Source organism: Salvelinus fontinalis, chromosome 12 (assembly GCF_029448725.1).
Source record: "Salvelinus fontinalis isolate EN_2023a chromosome 12, ASM2944872v1, whole genome shotgun sequence".
Classification (NCBI taxonomy): domain Eukaryota; kingdom Metazoa; phylum Chordata; class Actinopteri; order Salmoniformes; family Salmonidae; genus Salvelinus; species Salvelinus fontinalis.
Window position 1 is genome coordinate 13,323,993 of NC_074676.1, and position 21,272 is coordinate 13,345,264.

At 39.5% G+C, this 21,272-nt stretch overlaps 1 protein-coding gene across 5 annotated transcripts in view; it reads left to right on the forward strand.

The window, feature by feature from the left end:
* The window catches only part of LOC129866828 (tetraspanin-9-like), a 298,952-nt gene that overhangs the window by 263,652 nt on the left and 14,028 nt on the right, over positions 1-21,272 (forward strand). For all 5 annotated transcript variants that reach the window (XM_055939761.1, XM_055939763.1, XM_055939762.1 and 2 more), the window contains one exon: positions 20,847-20,948. In XM_055939761.1, coding sequence (XP_055795736.1) covers positions 20,847-20,948 — 102 coding nt within the window. The remainder of the gene's footprint in view (positions 1-20,846; positions 20,949-21,272) is intronic.

A 21,272-nucleotide genomic window follows, 5' to 3' on the forward strand; every position in this document is an offset into this window, starting at 1 on the left:
TGTGTCTTCAGATTACATGAGGCTACCAGGGTTGAGGTAAATCTAATTTCATTTGAAATTCCAATTCCATTGTTGAATGAACTCATGAAGTGGATTTACATTCAATTCAACAATCTTCAAGTTAAGGAATTGGAATGCGACTGTTTGATTTGTAATTTAATTGGAATTGTAATTGTTATTCATATGGGCACAGAGGACATCAAACATATTTTGACTGTATTTTTAAAGCTGTCCAGAGAGGACGTTGTTTTTATAGGCAGAGGTAACTCATTCCATTCCATTATACTGGAGGCTCCTGTATACAAGAAAGTACCTTTCCCAGCATTACTCCGGAACCTGTATAAGCACACATCAGCAACACCTGATCTGGTGCTATGATTGTGTGCATCCCTAACACGAGGAAAGTAATCAGTTAGATATCTGGGCGCAGGACCATAAATACTCCTGTAAACCAAACCTAGTCTAATCTGGGACACCCAAGCCTCAACAGGCAGACAGTTTAGTTCCTGAAACAAGCTCCTGCCAATGTGAGTACGTGGACTCACCTTCAATACTACCCTGATCAGCTTATTCTGGGCCATCTGGACCTTCCCCATCATAAGTTTAGATAAGCCCCCAAACCAGGAAGTACTAGCATAGTCAAAATGGCATTGAATGAGGGCAGTAGCTAGCACTTTCAGGGAGTCCTTATCAAGAAGCTTGGACTTTCTAGCCAAAAACGTAGTCCTGGCATTAACCTTCCCTAGCACTTTATTGGCCATGCTCACACCTCCCAAGCTTCCATCAAGGATACATCCCAAGTACCTAACAGAGGTTTTAATAGTCAGCACCTCACCCCCTAACTCCACTCTGATTTCAGACGACCTACACAATTTAGGTCTGGATCCAAAAAGAATTGCTTCAGTTTTGCAGAGATAGCTTATTATCTCCAAGCCATTTGCTAATGTTAGTAAGCTCTGTGCTAAGTATGCTCTCCAACATAGTTTTACTTTTGACACCAGAAGTGTAGAGTCATCTGCATAAAGAAAAAGATGGCAAGAACAAGCATCTTTCATATCGTTAATATACAATAAAAACAGCAGAGGCCCAAGCACGCTCCCCTGTGGAACGCTACAACTCATTGGTTTTGCCTGAGACAGCGAACCATTAAGCTCTACTACTTGCTCCCTTCCTGATAAATAGGACTTTACCCAGCCTAGAGGGGTACTGCTTAACCCCAGTGCCTCCAGTTTGGAGATTAGGAGACAGTGGTTAACTGTATCAAAGGCCTTCTGTAGGTCAAGCAGTACCCTTCCACACAGATTTCCCTCATCAATCTCTTTCCTGATGAAGTCAGTCAAGTAAAGTAGACATGAATCAGTGGAGTATGTTTTTCTATGAATGTAAATGTGCTGAACGACATCAGAATTCATTTAGCATGTAACTACTTACCATTTATTGACGTGAAAACGGACACGAAACATGCAGACATGCTGCATGTTTGCACACACACACACACACACACACACACACACACACACCCCAAATACCTCAAGACACAAATGGTGTCATGTACATAAGCACGGCCCAGTTGTTCCATGCTGAGAGTGTCCTCAGTCTCCTCTTTAAAAGACACTTGTCTCACAGCGAGAGGTTAAGCGTCTTCACCCCACAGAGGTGACCACCGGGGTCAAAAGGATCACAGGTCAGCCCACAAAATGCAGTCTCACCCCTGGGCAAATGGCTCAGTGTAATTAGTCCTTAGCTCTGTCTTAGCCCCACTCTCCTGCAATATGTCCCACTTACTCTGAAGCCGTAGATCAGCGTTTCCCATGACCCCTAGGGCATGGGGAGGGGTTTTGTGCTGCTATGTATGGCCAGGGTCTGAGAATCTGAGAACATTGGATGGCATGTAGTCATACATGTTCTCCAGGATCTTTGGTCTTACACAGAGAATAGATACAGGCCTATAATTCCCAGGGCCAGACTTTATCCCCTTCTTATACAGGGGTATAACTTTAGCTTGTTTCATGTCCCTGGGAAAGGTGCCTTGTTCAAGTGAGAGATTAACAATATGCGTAATACAAGGGCCAATTTGCTCAGCAGAATCTATTAGAAACCTTGCAGGAATATTATCCAGGCCTGTGGATTTGGAGCATTTAAGCTCTGCCAGCATACTGACTAATTTGGCTGTTGCTACCTTTGCAAAAGAAAAAGAGTTTGGCTGAACCCCTAACTCTACATAATACTTCTGGACTTGGTTGCTTCCATACAAACCAGAACTGGTGGGCAGCTTGCTAACCAACTTGCTGGCAACAGAAGTAAAAAAAAGAGTTGAATTCATTGGCAACCTCTGCTTTTTCATATAGCATCTCCCCTTTGATGTTCAGTCCAATACTGTTTAGTTTGTTTATGGTAGTACTACCACAGCCTAGTTCCTTAAATTATTTCCAAAGCTTTTTAGGGTCATTTTTGTTTTCAATAATTTTCTCAGCAAAGTAACCCCTCTTAGCTTCATCCATCCTGCTCTGTGCTTCATTTCTGTGACGTTTATATAGGACAAAATCATGCTGCTCTTGAGAGTTCTTAAATTTCTTAAAGGCCTTATTCCTTGCTTGGATAGATTCTAGAATCTCATGATTAATGGGAGCCATCACATTCACCACATCAAGGAATCTACATTTAAAGGCTTCCCAGGCACTGTCTACCCCTACACTATCTAGCACAGGTGACCAGTCAATTTTACCCACTTCCTCCCTAAACTTTCCTACACAGTATTTTTTGAGTACTCTGATTCTAATGGTTTTGTGACACTTAAAAATATCTTTAAAAATCATCCTTGTGCAAAATGTAATAAAATGATCACTGATTCCATAGACTATTACTCCACTCTGCGATACTTTGCACTGTTTCACATATCCTGCTGGGATCTTTTATCATTTAGGTCAGAGCAAGTGATCTACAAAAGTGCATAAATACATTGTGGGTTGGGCTATTCTTTTTGCAGACATCAGTATTGAAATCCCCTAACAAAATGATTTCCTTCAACAGCGAATCATTACAGTTTGACAACACAATTTCAAGACCTTCATAGAATGTATTCTGCTTGGGCGGCCTATAACACACCCCCAACAAAATCGGCTTGGTTTTGGGAAGGCAGATATCCAGCCAGACAATCTCCAGATCAGCGGTTAAATCCGATCTGACGTTAAAAGCAATGTCTGATCTTACAAACGCACATATCCCCCCACAGTTCCGATTCCGATCCTTCCTGACAAGAGAGTAATTACCTATCTCAATTTAGCTCATCTTAATCAGTAAAAAAAGTATTTTACACACGTGTCCATTACATTCTATGCAAGAATGCATGATTTATCACCAGTACTTGAAAATGTGAATAAAACAGTAAATACGTTATGCTCCATACATACTGTACATATGGTATTCTACAGTAGAAACGACAACACGATATACAGAAAATAAGGCACTTACTTTGATAGGAACGCACACATATCCAATGTTATTATTTGTAAGAAAACACAATGAAGGCAATGCGGGCGCCAGCCAGAAAATGTGGCAGGGGGAAAAGTTTGTGGAAGGCCTGTTCTGACTATAGATGCGTTAATGTCTGCATAATTAATATGGGGGAACACTGGGGACGTATTTGGGCTCTAGTCGAAGAGAGAAGTTTGTCAGACTCAGTAAAGCCTCAAACATAAATTGACCTCAACAGTGAAATGGGCTACTTCTTATGTGAATTAATATGGAGGCTGAACACACCTCAATTCAAACTGTTCGAAAATAAAACTTGTTAGAATTTTTTTTTTGATTGACAAATTGAAACATAGCCTATAGATAATTAGCAGACAGCGTGCCTTGGTTTGATGGCAACGTGGGTTAACTGTTCTGTTGCGTAACAATCACATTTTTGAACAGTGAGTGTACTCTTAAGTCACGTGCATAAAAACTCAAACTGTGGTGACTGTTAGAGACATTTGGAACTCACATGTGAAAAGGTTAACCTGTCTAGGATCAGCGTGGCGCTAGCGGCACACCCCCCCCCCCCCCCCACTGAAAAACCAGTGCCGCGAAATTCAAAAAAAATATTTTTTTTAAATATTTAACTTTCACACATTAAAGTCCAATACAGCTAATGAAAGACACAGATCTTGTGAATCCAGTCAACATTTCCGATTTTTAAAATGTTTTACAGGGAAGACACAATATGTAAAGATGTACATCTATTACCTAAAAACACATTAGCATAATCCACCATCTTTTATTTGTCCACCAACACCAGTAGCCATCACCAATTCGGCTAAACTAAGATATTTATAGCCCCTAACCAACAAAAAAACTCATTAGATGACAGTCTGATAACATATTTATGGTATGGGATAGGTTTTGTTAGAAAAAAGTGCATATTTCAGGTATATGGCATAGTTTACAATTGCACCCACCGTCACAAATGGACTAGAATAATTACAATGAGCAACGTGTTTACCTAACTACTAATCATCAAACATTTCGTAAAAATACACAGCATACACGAATCGAAAGACACAGATCCTGTGAATACAGACAATATTTCAGATTTTCTAAGTGTCTTACAGCGAAAACACAATAAATCGTTATATTAGCTTAGCACATAGCAATTAGCAGCCCAGCATTGATTCTAGCCAAAGTGAGCGATAAAAGTCAACATCGCCAAAAGATATTAATTTTTTCACTAACCTTCTCAGAATTCTTCCGATGACACTCCTGTAACATCACATTACAACATGCATATACAGTTTGATCGAAAATGTTTATATTTAGCCACCAAAATCATGGTTAGACAATGTGAAATGTAGACAAGCTGGTAAAGAAAAAGTCCTTGCGCCACTTAGACAGTGATCTACTCTTATACATAAATACTCATAAACGTGACTAAAAAATATAGGGTGGACAGGGATTGATAGACAATTTAATTCTTAATACAATTGCGTTATTACATTTTTTAATTTATCCTTACTTTTCAATACAGTTTGCGCCAAGCGAAGCTACGTCAAAAAACATGGCGTCCTAAGCCACTAAAATGTTTCGACAGAAACACGATTTATCATAATAAAAATGTCCTACCTTGAGCTGTTCTTCCATCAGTATCTTGGGCAAAGGATCCTTTCTTGGGAGAAATCGTCTTTTGGTGGAAAGCTGTCCTCTTGCCATGTGGAAATGTCAACTGCGTTCGGGATGAACTGAAAAGCATGCCCAACTTTTCACATCGTTGCAAAAATAAATGTCCCAAAATCGCACTAAACGGATATAAATTGCTATAAAACGCTTTAAATTAACTACCTTATGATGTTTTTAACTCCCATAACGAGTAGAAACATGACCCGAGTAATATTACCCCCTTCACTAATGCTTGGAAAAGGTGCGGGCCGGTGTCCTCTAGGCGCATGACGCAGCTCCAAAAGAATGACTAGCTTCAGGGTTTTTTCATTTGTGGGGCCTGTGAACGCGCAATCGACCCCATTGGAATCGTCATCACGTAAAGGCATCCAGGGGAAGACGTAAGAAGTGTCCGTATAGTCATAGCAACGACAGTGCCCTTTTAACTGACTTCAGAAGAGTGGCCAACATTTCTCAAATCTGACTCCATGTCAGGGAAATTGCTGTAGAATGGGCTCTGTTCCACTTAGAGACAAAATTTCAACTCCTATAGAAACTATAGACTGTTTTCTATCCAATAATAATAATAATATGCATATTGTACGATCAAGGATTTTGTGGGAAGCCGTTTCAAAAATTAGCCAAATTAGCATAAATAGTCTAAACAGCGCCCCCATCCCCAACAGGTTAACAGAGTCGTTAGAGATTGAGTTTTAAGAGTATTTTTTTGCGCCTACCTAGCTCAAATTCGAAACGTCGGATTAAAACAAGACAGCGTCCATAAAGTTACCACTGGTCTTAAAAAATGTCGCATTAACCTGTCTAGGCTGAGGGTGCCGCTAGCGGCACTCCCCCCCCCACCCCCACTGAAAAGGCAGAGCCGCGAAATTCAAAAAAAATCTTTTTTTTAAATATTTAACTTTCACACATTAAAGTCCAATACAGCTAATGAAAGACACAGATCTTGTGAATCCAGCCAACATGTCCGATTTTTAAAATGTTTTACAGGGAAGACACAATATGTAAAGATGTAAATCTATTACCTAAAAACACATTAGCATAATCCACCATCTTTTATTTGTCCACCAACACCAGTAGCTATCACCAATTCGGCTAAACTAAGATATTTATAGCCCCTAACCAAGAAAAAAACTCATCAGATGACAGTCTGATAACATATTTATGGTATGGGATAGGTTTTGTTAGAAAAATGTGCATATTTCAGGTAGATGGCATAGGTTACAATTGCACCCACCGTCACAAATGGACTAGAATAACTACATAGAGCAACGTGTTTACCTACTTACTAATCATCAAACATTTCGTAAAAATACACAGCATACACTAATCGAAAGACACAGATCCTGTGAATACAGACAATATTTCAGATTTTCTAAGTGTCTTACAGCGAAAACACATTAAATCGTTATATTAGCATAGCACATAGCACATAGCAGCCCAGCATTGATTCTAGCCAAAGTGAGCGATAACGTCAACATCGCCAAAATATATTAATTTTTTCACTAACCTTCTCAGAATTCTTCAGATGACACTCCTGTAACATCATATTACACAATCCATATAGAGTTTGATCGAAAATGTTTATATTTAGCCACCAAAATCATGGTTAGACAATGTGAAATGTAGCTCAGCTGGTCAGAAAATGTCCTTGCGCCACTTAGACAGTGATCTACTCTTATACATAAATACTCATAAACGTGACTAAAAAATATAGGGTGGACAGGGATTGATAGACAATTTAATTCTTAATACAATCGCGGAATTACATTTTTTAAATTATCCTTACTTTTCAATACAGTTTGCGCCAAGCGAAGCTACGTCAAAAAACATGGCGTCCTAAGCCACTAACATTTTTCGACAGAAACACGATTTATCATAATAAAAATGTCCTACTTTGAGCTGTTCTTCCATCAGTATCTTGGGCAAAGGATCCTTTCTTGGGTCTAATCGTCTTTTGGTGGAAAGCTGTCCTCTTGCCATGTGGAAATGCCAACTGCGTTCGGGATGAACTGGAAGCGTGCCCAGCAATTCACAGCGTTTCAGAAATAAATGTCCCAAAATCGCACTAAACGGATATAAATTGCTATAAAACGCTTTAAATTAACTACCTTATGATGTTTTTAACTCCTATAACGAGTAGAAACATGACCAGAGTAATATTACTCCCTCCACTAATGCTTGGAACAAGTGCGGGTCGATGTCCTCCAGGCGCATGACGCAGCAAGAAAAGAGTTCCTAGCTACAGGGTTTTTTAATTTGTAGTGCCTGTGAACGCGCAATCGACCCCATTCAAATCGTCATCACGTAAAGGCATCCAGGGGAAGACGTAAGCAGTGTCCGTATACTCATAGCAATAACTGTGGCCTTTTAACTGACTCCAGATCAGGGGCCAACATTTCTGAAATCTGACTCCATGTCAGGGAAATTGCTGTAGAATGGGTTCTGTTCCACTTAGAGACAAAATTTCAACTCCTATAGAAACTATAGACTGTTTTCTATCCAATAATAATAATAATATGCATATTGTACGATCAAGAATTTTGTGGGAAGCCGTTTCAAAAATTACACGATTAGCATAAATAGTGACAACAGCGCCCCCAGCCTCAACAGGTTAACTAAGTTTGTAGGTGCAACAGTTTTTATTAAATGTATAAATTATAGCTCTCACGTGCACATTTCCGTCCGTTAAGAAGCAACGATGTGATACCTTTTTGTGGCTTCAGCCGAAACTCAGAGTTCTAACTCCTGGTTGGTTGCTCGGCAACAACACAGCTGCTTGCACCATGCTGCCAGTCACAAGAAGTTTATGCGAACAAACCTAGACTACTGTAAATAGCTAGCTGAGATTAATCAATAAATGCAAACAGATATTTGGATTAGCTAGGTATCTAACTAACATTAGACTATCTAATGTTAGCTTGCTTGCATAAAGTCCAGCAACTAGCCTCTAACTAGCTTTCAGTCAGCCAAATAAAGATAGCTAGCCTATGAATGTGGTTTTGTTTTGATTAGCTAGCTAGCTAACTTAACGGTATACCCAACAGATAAGAGCTAACATTGGCTAGGTAGCTAACCAACAAGCGAGGAAAGCTAGCTAGCTATATTTTGCCAAATAAGTTTTTTCACATAAGGCTAAAGTCATCATGTGTAAACTGCTGATCTAGACACTTGTGTGTAATCGGAACACAAACAAATATGCACAAATAAACTAGCGGACGTCCTTGGCTGCTATGATAGCCAATTCACTTTAGATAGCTAAGTAACCTTAGCCAAATTAAGGCTGTAGCGTTAGCTAACTTGTATGGCCAGTTCATGCACCACAATATATAATACTTTCTTACACAAACTATAACTAGTTAGTTACATTAAGTTTAAACTCACCAATCTTTGGGAAACTGCCATGCTAATCACGTTCATTTGCATTGCACAGACCAAGCTATGGTAACATCAAGACGAGGTAGCCAGATTTCAGACAGGGCAAACCCTGCAGTTAGCTACGCTACATTTCCTCGACTAAGAACAACCAAGACCACTATAAAAAACAAAGCTAAGAAAACAAATTGCTTTGTTAAGAAACAGTAAGTTAGCTATGTTGAACCACATATAGTAAATGGTTGAACCCCAAACGTACATGTAAATAGAACCTCAGTTGTGCATGGTTACCAGACTGACAGCATCGCTGTTTTAAACACCTGTAGAATAAATTCCTGCTCCGGCATAAACTCCCTCTCCTGCCGTCTTGACATTTATAATACAAACCTCTTGACATTTATACAAATGCGTGCCGACTGATCTGAACAGTGTCAAATTCCTTTTCAGTGTGTTCACAGAAAATCTGAAATCGCCATTCCAGAAGTAAAATGTAGTCAGGGGCTCCACACGCTGCACCAAGTTAAAACAACATCAGGATCATTGCTTGCTTACGTGACTTGCTGTGTGCCAGCCTGGTCTCATAGACTAGATGTAACATAGTAAATGTAAATCCAGGACCCTGAAATTAGTATGATATGTTACATTTGGTATAGTTACAAAAGACTTAAAGGATAATTGTCCTATTTCTGAAGTAAATCAAAAAAGAATTGTTAATGGCATGTTATAGAAGGGTCCAGACACTTTTTTTGTGTGATTTGTCTTGTTTTTGACAAACTTACTCCAGCTGCGATTCACTTCCTCTTTGCTCATTGTACAGTATCAGGGCACGCGAAAGACATGAACAAAAGCACCCAAATACATCCTTTTAACAATTGACACGTTCTCAGTATAATGATGTAGGACCGAGTTTGGGAAACCCTGCCCTACGGGACTACCCAGGGACACAGTGATTTATGCCAAAGTGGCAGATTGTGGGCATGCGCCTGTCACAGAGAAATGCCAAAACCAGCTGGTTGACAGAGCACTAGGCCATCTCTATGCGCTTGTTGATGTCCTCCTCCCACTAGAACATCTAACTGCATGATGTCAGAGTAGACCACCGTTGTCCCAGGGAACATTCAGATGGACTACCTCCAAATCAGCTTGCATTTGACACACCGAGGGGGGTGATTATGATATATTCACGGTAACAGCTCACCTTAGCGAGAGATAACTTTTAAGAACCCTTCCATTGAAAACAATTAATCCATATTTTGCACTCCTATATTCATCTAGCCAGCTACATTGTGCAATCGCATAGTAAATATTTTCTTCAGTCATTGTTTACTTGCTCTTGACAATTTTTCAGTGGTATTATGAGCTGGGAATCTTGTCTAAAAATAAAATCAACATTGTGAGGGTTCACAAGGATAAAGGAATAAAGGAAATTCATATGAACACCATAACGCCTATTCCACCCATGCTCTACCAAGGTTATCCAGCACACAGCTTTGGCCTACTACAGTAGCTATGTTGTTATTGTACTTCAAACTATGTGTAGGCAGGCTGCTTAGGATTCAAACCTTCTCAAACAGCCTAATTCAGGCTCTTAGAGGAGGTGCTTCCACAATAATGTGATTTGTACCGCATGCAATGTAAAGTATTGGATTCTTCACGCACCACAGTAAAACATTATCCCATTACGTTACCTTCTCATGCTTTTAATTAAATGAAAGCAAGCCATCTGGCTTGATTGAGCAGTTTTGTCTTGTAGTAATGTGGTGTATGCCTGTATTTTCTTAAACCTTTATTTTAGCAAAACATGTTATTGAAAAAAAAATATCATAATTAACTAATTAATTAATAACATCATTTTTTTGGTCAGTAGGTGCCCAATATAACAACAGGTATGTTGGACACAGCAGCTCAGATAGATAAAGCCTGTCTGCATTCCTGATTTCTGATACTATTAGCTTACATGAGTAATATTGAATTAAGCTCAGAACTACTTGTGTTTCAAACATGGCCCTGTTTTATCAATTGCTGTGCTTATCGAGGGACAGTTCTACAATAACAACATAGCTACTGTAGTAGGTCAAAGCTGTGTGCTGGAAAACCTTGGTAGAGCATGGGTGGAATAGGCGTTGTGGTGTTCATGTGAATTCCCTTTTCAGACAAATGCCTTTTCTCACTTAAAACAGGTATTTTTTTGTTTTATCTACAATTGGAGTTGAGAAAAATATAATTATCTCTGAATTCAGAGAATTTGAATTTACCAGGAGAGGGAATTTAATTAAAATTGAATTTGTGGCATTAACTCCATACCTGAAGGCTACTGTACCTGAGATTTGAATGGAGATCAGGCCCTGGACATATTTCTCTCTCTCTCTCTCTCATATATATATATATATATATATATATATATATATATATATATATGAGAGAGAGAGAGAGAGAGAGAGAGAGAGAGAGAGAGAGAAGCCTAAATATAGTATGCCGTGTTACGCTCTCCCTATTCCCAAAAGATGGAATCGTTAATTTACCAAGGCTATTTGATCTGGAAATCACAGACATGCAGACACTTTGGCAGCATTTGGCAGTCTGTTAATAGAGGCTCCAAAATTGAGATTTCGATATTATTAAACCATGAGTGATTATGCTCTAATGTTCATGAGTATGTCAATTTACTGGAGTATGGAAGTAGCTTTCTAGCCTGGAATCTAACTGATATGCTACATTTCACCATTGAAACTGGCCCTGCAATGACCCACCATCTGATTACAGTAGATGGCAAGGCCAGAGACCAGATTACACCCATCCATCTCTAACGCTGTGACCTCATTCTGGGTGAACTTTAAAATAGATATATTTCTATTACACATTTCAAATGTATAATTGCAGCAGTAGTTCCTTTTTTAACGAAAAATAGCGCCAACCGCCCTCCCTAAAAAGATTTGGCATGGGATCCTCAAAAAGTTCTACAGCTGCACCATCGAAAGCATCTTGACTGGCTGCATCACTTCTTGGTATAGAAAATGCACCATCCTTGATCGCAAACTGCTACAGAGGGTATATCACTGGGGGTGAGCTCCCTGCCATCCAGGACCTCTATATCAGGCGGTGCCAGAGGAAGGCCCGAAAAATTGCCAAAAAGTCCAGCCACCCAAGCTATAGACTGTTCCCACTGATGGCGTCCCACAAACAGTACCAGAGCACCAACAGGCTCCGAGACCGTTTCTTACCACAAACCATTAGACTGCTAAATAGCCATAAGACTGCTAAATAGTTAATTCATGGTTAGCTGGATTACACCTTCATCTGGCTGGCTGGCTAGCATAGCCATTAGCGTTAGGAGGCATTTTATTTGGACTGGTGGGGGCGGGGCCCTGGGACCAGTTCCAAACTATATGACAGATATGGGTTGGGACACAGCCTGGCTGATTGTCTTACTGTATGTGAGGACTGGCAAAGGACACTGGGTGATGCACTGGGACAGGTTCCAAACATACAGTAGGACCCAATCTGGTGACAAGTGAGCACTGGAAAGGGGACGCTCAGTCCCAATTCAACCCATGTGACTGATACCATGGAGGACCCAGCCTGGCTGAGTGTTGTTGTGCCAGCTCTTAGCATGGGCACCCATGCCTGTCTGTCTGTGTCCTAGAGTGTCCCAGGTGGTGTAGCTGTGTCTCAATAAAGTAGTGCTTTATCTGGGCTTGATTGATCTTGCCTGTCTCAATGGAACCAATAGAATAGTAGCAAAAGGGCAAAACCATCTGGCAATTAATGGCAGGCTAGAGCAAACGCTAGAAGTATTTTTTACATTCTGAATAGTATTTGAACCCAGGTGTGCTCCGTAGCAGCCCTGGCCAGGTAGCGGAGTGTTCAGTGCCCTGTGGATAGAGCATATGCTGCAGGAGCAGGTCAGGAGAAACAGGTTGAAGGGATTACGGTAGGATTTGACAGTGGGGATTTGACAGTGGGGAGCTCTAAGAAATGTTGTCTGATCACAGTTCTCCCTCAGTAAGCATTAAGGCACCTCAAGGCCACAGTAAGCTGTAAGATGTGTGGTAAATACATAAAAAGCTGTTGTAAGCTATTTTTGTAGCTCTTATCTTAATGTAACCTCATTTGTCCAGGTTTAGCTAGCTATGTCATTTAGAGTTTTTAATTCTTGTTTTCAATTACCATCTGGTGAAATGACTTGAAAAGGGGCATATAGTAGAGGGTGTGAAACATATTGTTAATCTTATATTTTTCCCCCCTTGAAATGGTCAAATAACTCAAGCATAGATTGGTAACTTAGAGGCCATGAGTAACATGAGGCCAAGAGTAACTTGTTCAAAAAGAATGGCACCGATTGACTTATAGGTGGCGCCGTTATAAGCAGTCTCTCTTAAACCCTCTTATCCGCCTCCCCATTTGACCTAGAGACTTCATGCTGCACACATTTGCCTCAAGGACCCATAAAGTCCTTCAGGATAGATTTTCCTCCAAATTCACTGTGTAGGCCCATGGTACATCTCTAAACTAGGGAGCTTTTATATATATATATATATATATATATATATATATATATATATATATATATATATAAACAGAATATAGCTAAGCAGAGGCAAAATCCTAGTGGAAAACCTGCTTTCCATCAGACACTGGGAGATTAATTCACCTTTCAGCAAGACAATAACTTAAAACACAAGGCCAAATTTACACTGGAGTTCCTGAGTGGCTGAGTGACAGTTTGACTTAGATCTGCTGGAAAATCTATGGCAAGACTATGGTTGTCTAGTAATGATCAACAACCAATTTGACAGAGCTTGAAGAATTTTTAAAAGAATATTGGGCAAATATTGTACAATCCAGGTGTGCAAAGCTCTTAGAGACTTACTCAGAAAGACTCACAGCTGTAATCACTGTCAAGGGTATTTTAAATGACATGTATTGACTCAGGGGTGTGAATACTTATGTAAATAAGATATTTGTGTATTTCATCTTCAATAAATTTGCAAACATTTCTAAAAATATGTTTTCACTTTCTCATTATGGGGTATTGTGTGTAGATGGGTGAGAAAAATGTTTTTAGTCAATATTGAATTCAGGCTGTAACACAACAAAATGTGGAATAAGTCAAGGGGTATGAATACGTTTACATTTTTACACTTTAGTCATTTAGCAGACGCTCTTACAGCAGTGAAAGCCCTGTATGTAACGCTAATGCTCAAAATCATCTGCAATCATTGTCAGAACCAATAGTCAGATTCAGTCCAGATTTTGTATTTAGACTCATGATTACACATAAAGGAAGACAGTTCCTACATGATAGAGCTCTTGCTTTGTTATCCAACTGATCTTGTGTCCTGTGACACCCGTTCATTGCCGTTCGTATATATTTGTTTACATTTTCAAACATTATATTCTACTTATAAAGCATTGACACTAAGAATGTATTCTGACATCTGCTTGCATTCACGTGGCCATAGTGACCCAAGCCCCAGAGAGAGAAAGCCATTGTGTTCCATCACAGAGGAGAAGCATGGTGTTCCATGACAAAGGGGTCAGAGTAGCCAGACATCCCCCCCAGGTCTGTAAGTCATTAGTAGGCAGGGGGTGTTAGTGTTCCTCGCTCTCACACTGGCTGTCTGCAGTGTGACACGTCACAGACATCTAGCAGGGGGCCAGACATCACAGGCCCAGGGCCCCGTTCTGACAGCAGTAGTGGCGTGTATTCATGGTTGCCAAGGGAAGCCAGGCTTCCTCAAAAAATGTACCATAAAAAAAACATCAAATAATTTATCTTTCGTCTCTCTGTGTTTTCAGAATTTTCCTTCAATTTTGCAAGAGGCTGAATGTATCTCACCAGAGAAAGCATCCGAGCGAGCGAAACAGCACCCCTCTGCCTCTGTATTTGCTGGCCATCTATCTGATGCGGTCTGGTCAAAAAGAGTATTACATTGTTGCCGCCCGTAGCATTGAATGCAAGGAAAGCCAAGAAGCATTTGGCCTCCCTTGATTAAAAAAAGCATACAATAATACCCAATCAGCGTTGAGATAAACTGAGTGAGCTCAACTGGTCCTGGTCACCAAAAACAAGTGTCAGCGGGATGCCGTTTGGATTTGGCTTCAATCTTATCAAGAGAAATACGTCGACAGAAAAAACTTGAATTGTTGCATCTCGTTGTTGAATTGTTGTTGTTCTCCAGTGGCTAGCCAGCTAAAATGGTCCCTTCCCTAAATTAGCCATTTATTTATGTTATCTTTATTTAACTAGGCAGGTCAGTTTAGAACAAATTCTTATTTTACAAAGTGCATCTCCGAATGGCGTATCAAACAGGTCTGGGCAGGGTTGTTCTTTACGCAAGGATGACGTTGTCTTTATATTGTAATCGTGTACTGTAAATATCCTTTAATAGGCTTTATCCCTAAACAGTACCGAAGGGGAAAGAGTGACATGCTGGGAGAATGACCGTGGTTTAGTTTCCTCCAAATCATTGATCAGTGAGTGAAAAGTTGCTAACGGAACCTTGATGATAACCTATAGCAAGACGCATGGTCAAATTATGAAAAATAATGAATAAGAGTGGCAATCGATAAAAACTGCAAAGGAGCACGCATGTAAAGCACATGGCTTTATATATGAATAAAGTGTCAGTGTCAATGTAAGCTAAAGAGTCCTTCGTATTGAAGCCTACATTATATTGTGCCCCTGTTTGGACATCTTCTGCACTTTATTGATAGCTGGAAAATGCTCAAAGATTCAGAGAATAGAATAGAATAAAATTGAGGATTGTATTATAATACCAATGAATAATTTTCTAATTTGATATTTGCAACTGGGATAGACTATTCACCACCCGCCCACCGTACATTTTGGCTAGATCTAAAGGTACAGGTGAAAAATCAGTCAACTACACACTATACCTGGCCATGCACTGAGCTCTTCTACTGCAGCTCCATCCTAGTCCGTCCCTACATGCATCCCCAATACATAGCTCAGTTTAGACTCTGCTATTAAAATCCTTGGCCTTTCTGTAGCCTACAATGTTTTCAAATATTAGATTTTGCGCTGGCATTGGACATGGGAACTGTAGAACACTTTCTCTCATTCGGGATGATATCTCTTCAGAAATACATGTATTTCTACATGCCCATTTTATTCAGCGCTGGACATGGTATTGGATGGTGGCATCTGTTCCATCGGTTTCTAATGAAGACCATGATCTAATTCAACTGGCCGGTGTCATTTTTGTCAGGGCGATACAACCGTGACGTTTACCGTATGCTTTCCTTATCCGGATTTGTTTACATTTCAAGGATATCCGTACAAGATGCGTCTTCGACTACCTCCGGAGGTGGTCAGGAAGATCTAATCCCAATCAGATCACAATGTGTCTTTTGATTGTCTACACCTGTCGACAAATGTGGGTACAATCAGAATGTGGACGGGATCAGGACAACGGCTGGCGTCTCTCTCCCATCCTATTCTGCTGATGCAGGTGGATCTGCAGCTCAAAGGAAGCCAGCAGCGTGCTGCATTATGAGAGAGATTTTACACTCTGTCAATATATCTCCTTGAGATATTCTGTTGATGCATTTTGACAGGTTCTGAGGAAAGTTAATGAGTGATGAGTGACAGTTTTCTCTAAGAACGGCATAGTTTGGCTGTCAGAGAACAATTTTACCGTCAGCATAGACTTACTTGATTCGAGCATGTTATGAGAACTATCTCACACAAAAGAAGTGTTTGTATCCATTTCTGCTGCAAAGGGAGAAAAATAGGTCAAAGCAGTGAGAGATCAAGCCTTTCGTTTGTTTCATAGTCATTTCTATGCCTCTTGTTAGCGGTGGTAAAAACTAGATCATTATGTTGCATTTCAAGACATATCGAAGACTCTCACACGTACAATGGAGGGAGGGTGGAAAGAAAGAAAATGGGCTTTTGGGCTCAGAAGATGACTGGTCCCCTGTTCTCTCCTGTGATTGTGTAGCTGTGGGGAGGAGTAATGAGGAGTGAGAGAGACTCGTGGAGGAGAGGAGAGATGGAGATGGGGCTGAGAGAGGTAGAGATAGATTATGGTGCTTTTCATCTCATTTTCCTGCACAATGACAGATATGACGATGCCTTCACGCTGATGAGGAACAATACAGATACACTGCTCTACTTTGAGAGAAAAAAATGATGATTTGAAATGATGCAAATTTTATTTCAAAAGTTTGGGAGAATTTAAGTGGGTTATGAATAATGAATAATTACTTCGCCTTTTTTTGTGAAATTATAATTATTCTGAAAAAGTGAATTCCTCTTTTATGATTAACTCAGCAAATAGTTTATTTATGCCCGTTATGGTAGAGAAATTCTGTGTTTTTTCCCCACACCGATAACGAATCACCTCTCGAGAAAAACGAGTTCAAAAGTTTTGCTGTGTTTCGCTCACTGTGACACTGAATATAAGGGGGCTTCTTCTGGTCTTGCAAAAGGGGAATCTGATATTTGAATGTCCTCAGCAAGACCCGAGTGTCATTATAAGTGTTATTCTCCAGCTGCTCAATTCCTGTCGAGCCAGAAGTGTATTTTGATGCCTGAACCATAATAATTACCCCCTCTTGCTATACAGCATGCCCCTCTATAATAACAATGTTCAACTTCTCCCCAGTCAGTCTGTTAGTGTTTCATCTAAGAGTGTAGATTAGAGAGGAGAGGCACACTAGTCTGTTAGTGTTTCGTGTAAGAGTGTAGATTAGAGAGGACAGGCACACTTCATCGCCTTCCCAATGGGCACAAACTGGTCAAATCAACGTTGTTTCAACGTAATTTGTCTACATATTGTGACGTGGAATCTAGGTGGAAAATACATTGAATTTGCAAAAAGGAATCAACGTAAACTGTTATTTTATGGGTGAAATTTCAACAGCTTTCATTGTCTGCTTATATGCCCCCATTATTTATCCTACGGTTCTGACTTGGTGTACAGGGAGAATGCTGTAAGAACGGCCCATGTTCTGAATTCTGTTGCTATACATTTCAAAAGTGCTGAACAAATAGTTATTTTGACTTATTCCATCCTTAGCTCGATCATTAATGTCTTAATCGAAATTATGGATTGCCTCTTATCCGCTTGTCGTCCCCTTATGCCATAGTTTGTACATCTCAATTGTCAGTAGAAACCACATTTGTTTAAGAAAGTCAGCCATATCCGCTATGTTTTTTTAAAAGACAGTAAATGAGACTGAATGAACTGTTTCGCTGTCAGACAAGGCTCCACTGATAGCCAGGTGTAGCAGTGGTAAGGTGTTGGGACTCTGCTGTTGGGACAGCTTTATGTAGGCCCTAAGAGTTTGTGGGCACTGTTTGTCACCGTTATAGTGCAATTAAGGTATTTGTTGAGTATTGTGTTGTGTAGTGGCTTTGCTGGCATTCATCCTGGCAATTTTTGTGTTTGTTTGCCCCACCAAGATTTAAATGATAAAATCGCCACTGCCAATGTGCTATCTTGAGAATGATTATTGAGAGATCTCACTGTTGCTATCGAAGTCATTCCAAAGGGTAGGTATAACAGAGCAAATGAAATGTAACCATGTTTTATAAGTCATATACTGTATCATCAATGATACTATTTAGGCGTATATCGCATTTGCAAAGTCATCAACAGCTATTGCTTCAATTCAACCCAGGGTTCAACTAAAAACAGACAATACATGTCCTAGGGTTTCAACCTTTGGTTAATTTCTCATTTAATCTTCAGGTTAATAATTCAAATGTTGGATTCACGTCACCATCTGAACCAAAAATCTAAGTTAAAGAATAGGATTAAATCGAATTAAAAGAATAGGATTTAGTCCTATTCTTTAACTTTGATTCTGATATGGAGACGTGAATCCAACATAGCAGTTATTCATTTGTAGACAAACTGGATATTGAATTGTGTTTGGTTGTCAACGCAACTAAATATCACCAGATGCCCTTTAAATAAAGTTTGATTTGATTTAGTCATATTCTTTAACTTAGATTTTTGGTTGAGACGTGAATCCAGCATATCAATTATTAATTTGTAGACAAACTGGAATTAAAGTCAGACTAAGTCAGTGGAACAAAATATACATCTCCTTCAAATGTTGATATTTGGTTGCATCGACAACAAAACACAAATCTTTATCACTTTTGAAATGCAGTAAATAGCCTATTAACTTGTCGACAAGTTAACAAATGATATGTTTGATTCACATCTCTAACTAAACCAAAAAAACACGTTTTGTGATTTTGGCAATCAGGGCCGTTATCTACCTACTTCCCCAGAGTCAGATGAACTCGTGGATACCATTTTTATCTCTGTGTCCAGTATGAAGGAAGTTGGAGGTAGTTTCGCATTAGCAGATACTCATAGACGTCCAGTCATTGTGCTAATGCTAGTTATCAATTGCACTAGCGCTAGTTAGCAAACTACATGCAGAGACATAAAAATTATATCCGCAAGTTCCTCTGACTCTGGGGAAGTCGATAAAGGGCCTAATTACCAAAATCCCTAAGTAGTCATTTAAAGAATAGGATTAAGCCAGTGGCTCAGATGAAACTATCCAAGCATTAGATACATTTCCCATAAAGTGTCAGTGCAATCAAAAACGTGATTCTTTTCCTGTATTTGTTTTGTATTTTTGTATCAAAAATGACTGAAAAATCAACAGGAATTCATCGAAAAATTTGTTTTAATTGAGTAAATATATTCCCACAAATAAAATGTATGTCTCAATGTAGTCAAGCTATGACATTATTGTTATTTTCAGATGTAATATATTTTTGGGCTTAGTTGTTGTCAATTTGCAGTTTATAAAATATTATAATTATTTTCCGGCCCCCCAACCATAGTCTCGGACAAAAATTGGCCTGTTGCTGAATCTAGTTGCCTACCCATACTCTCTAGAGTCTAGATGATCCTATCCGCCAATTAGGGCTGTGTATGTAAATAAATGTATCAACATGCCCACATGATCAGACTGAGCATTTCAATGGCAAAAGGAGGCTCAGGGAAATAAATGATATAATATCATATTAGGAGTTATTTTCATGAAATAAACGCACACTGATATATTAGACAGTGATTATTTAATATTTAACATTATAAAAAACAGATTTTAAAAGTTGAAATTTGGTTGAGTCAACCAAACACATTTCGATATGACTTTTGTAAGACAGTAAATAGCCTAAAGTAAAGGTTATCTTACAAACTAATGTAACAGTATTTATTCAACCTTAAAATGAGTAACACATCCATAGCCACATTTTGAGGTTAATGTAATTATAAATGTTTTCTAATGTAGGCCTAATCATAGAAAGCGTGCACGTTCAAGATAGCATTCAAAGGTTGCAGGTCTGTGGAGATCTTTTGCTACAATAATCTGTGCAGAATCTCAAACAGCATCGATCACTTGCAATATGTATTTTCAATGTAATATCAACAGCAATGTACATGTCATTTGGTTGTGATGAAGCACAGTGAGAAAACACATGAAGTATAAATACAAAATATCTGTTTGTTGTGCTTTTAAATGGTTGAAAGCGCAGGAATAACACATTTAGATGACACCATTGTTTTCCATTGGAAACTGGTTGTCCTTTTAGATGGTTGAAAGCATAGTGACAGATAACACATAAGGAATTCAACAAACTTCTGTGTTTTTTTGTTATTGTGGGGGAATAAAAGTTAAAGTCTCATTGATCAACGTCTCAACCAAATATTACCCACATTTCCATGTTGAAATGACGCGGTGTGCCCAGCGGGTTGTAACTTCCACTGACAGCGTTGGCACGGTTACTGTGCCATTCATGTCAATGGGGGGACATCTTGAACTTCTACAGACATGGTGCTTATGCTTTAAGATTTCAATATGAAACAAATTGCCTTTTTTATCTCCTGTAAGACCAGCACGCACTCCTCTTACAGACACAGTATCATTCCTCCATATAATGACTCCCATCTCTGCACACCGCCTTCAATCTTCCATGGTAGTTTCCCAGCCCTCTAGGCATACACGGCTGCTCTGGAAAAGCCAAGCATAGATTGTATGCAATAATCTCATTAACACGTGTGATGAAATATTTATATCCATTAGAAATGACATGAGCACTGATCGTATTGTTAAGATCCAGTCGAGAGGAAAACGCAATAGCTATGCCAAAAGGCATATTTAAATGTAAGCTCAGTGGAGGGAATCGAGCGACGTCAAAGTCAAACCTTCACATTTAACAAATGATATGCGGCATAATCCAATGTGTCTGACAGATTTCTAGGTCACCTGAAGCCATCTATCTAACCAAGGTTTGTGTGTGTTGTGTTATCTGTCATCAGGTCAGCGAGAATGCCAAGCAGGACCTGAAGGATGGCTTGTCTCTGTACAACACAGACAACAATGTGGGCCTCAGGAACGCATGGAACATCATTCAAGCAGAGGTATGTAGCATGTGACATTCTAGGATCATGACCATTCATGAACAATCCACTTTCACATGTAAAACAGCAAAATAACTTCAATGTGGACTCAAGTTCACCTCAGGATAGTGCATAAATGGATTTATAGCGAAGCCTTCACCTGAAACCATTTTTGCTGTAATTACCATGGATGGTTGAATTAACAGAACAGCCGGTATGGAACATCCATACTGTTTCTTGGAATATGCTATGGGCTACTACCTAAGATACAGCATCTTAAGGGACAGCATCTTACAGGGAGCGTACATACGGAATTACAATAGACTAACTTACTGCCGTATTTAT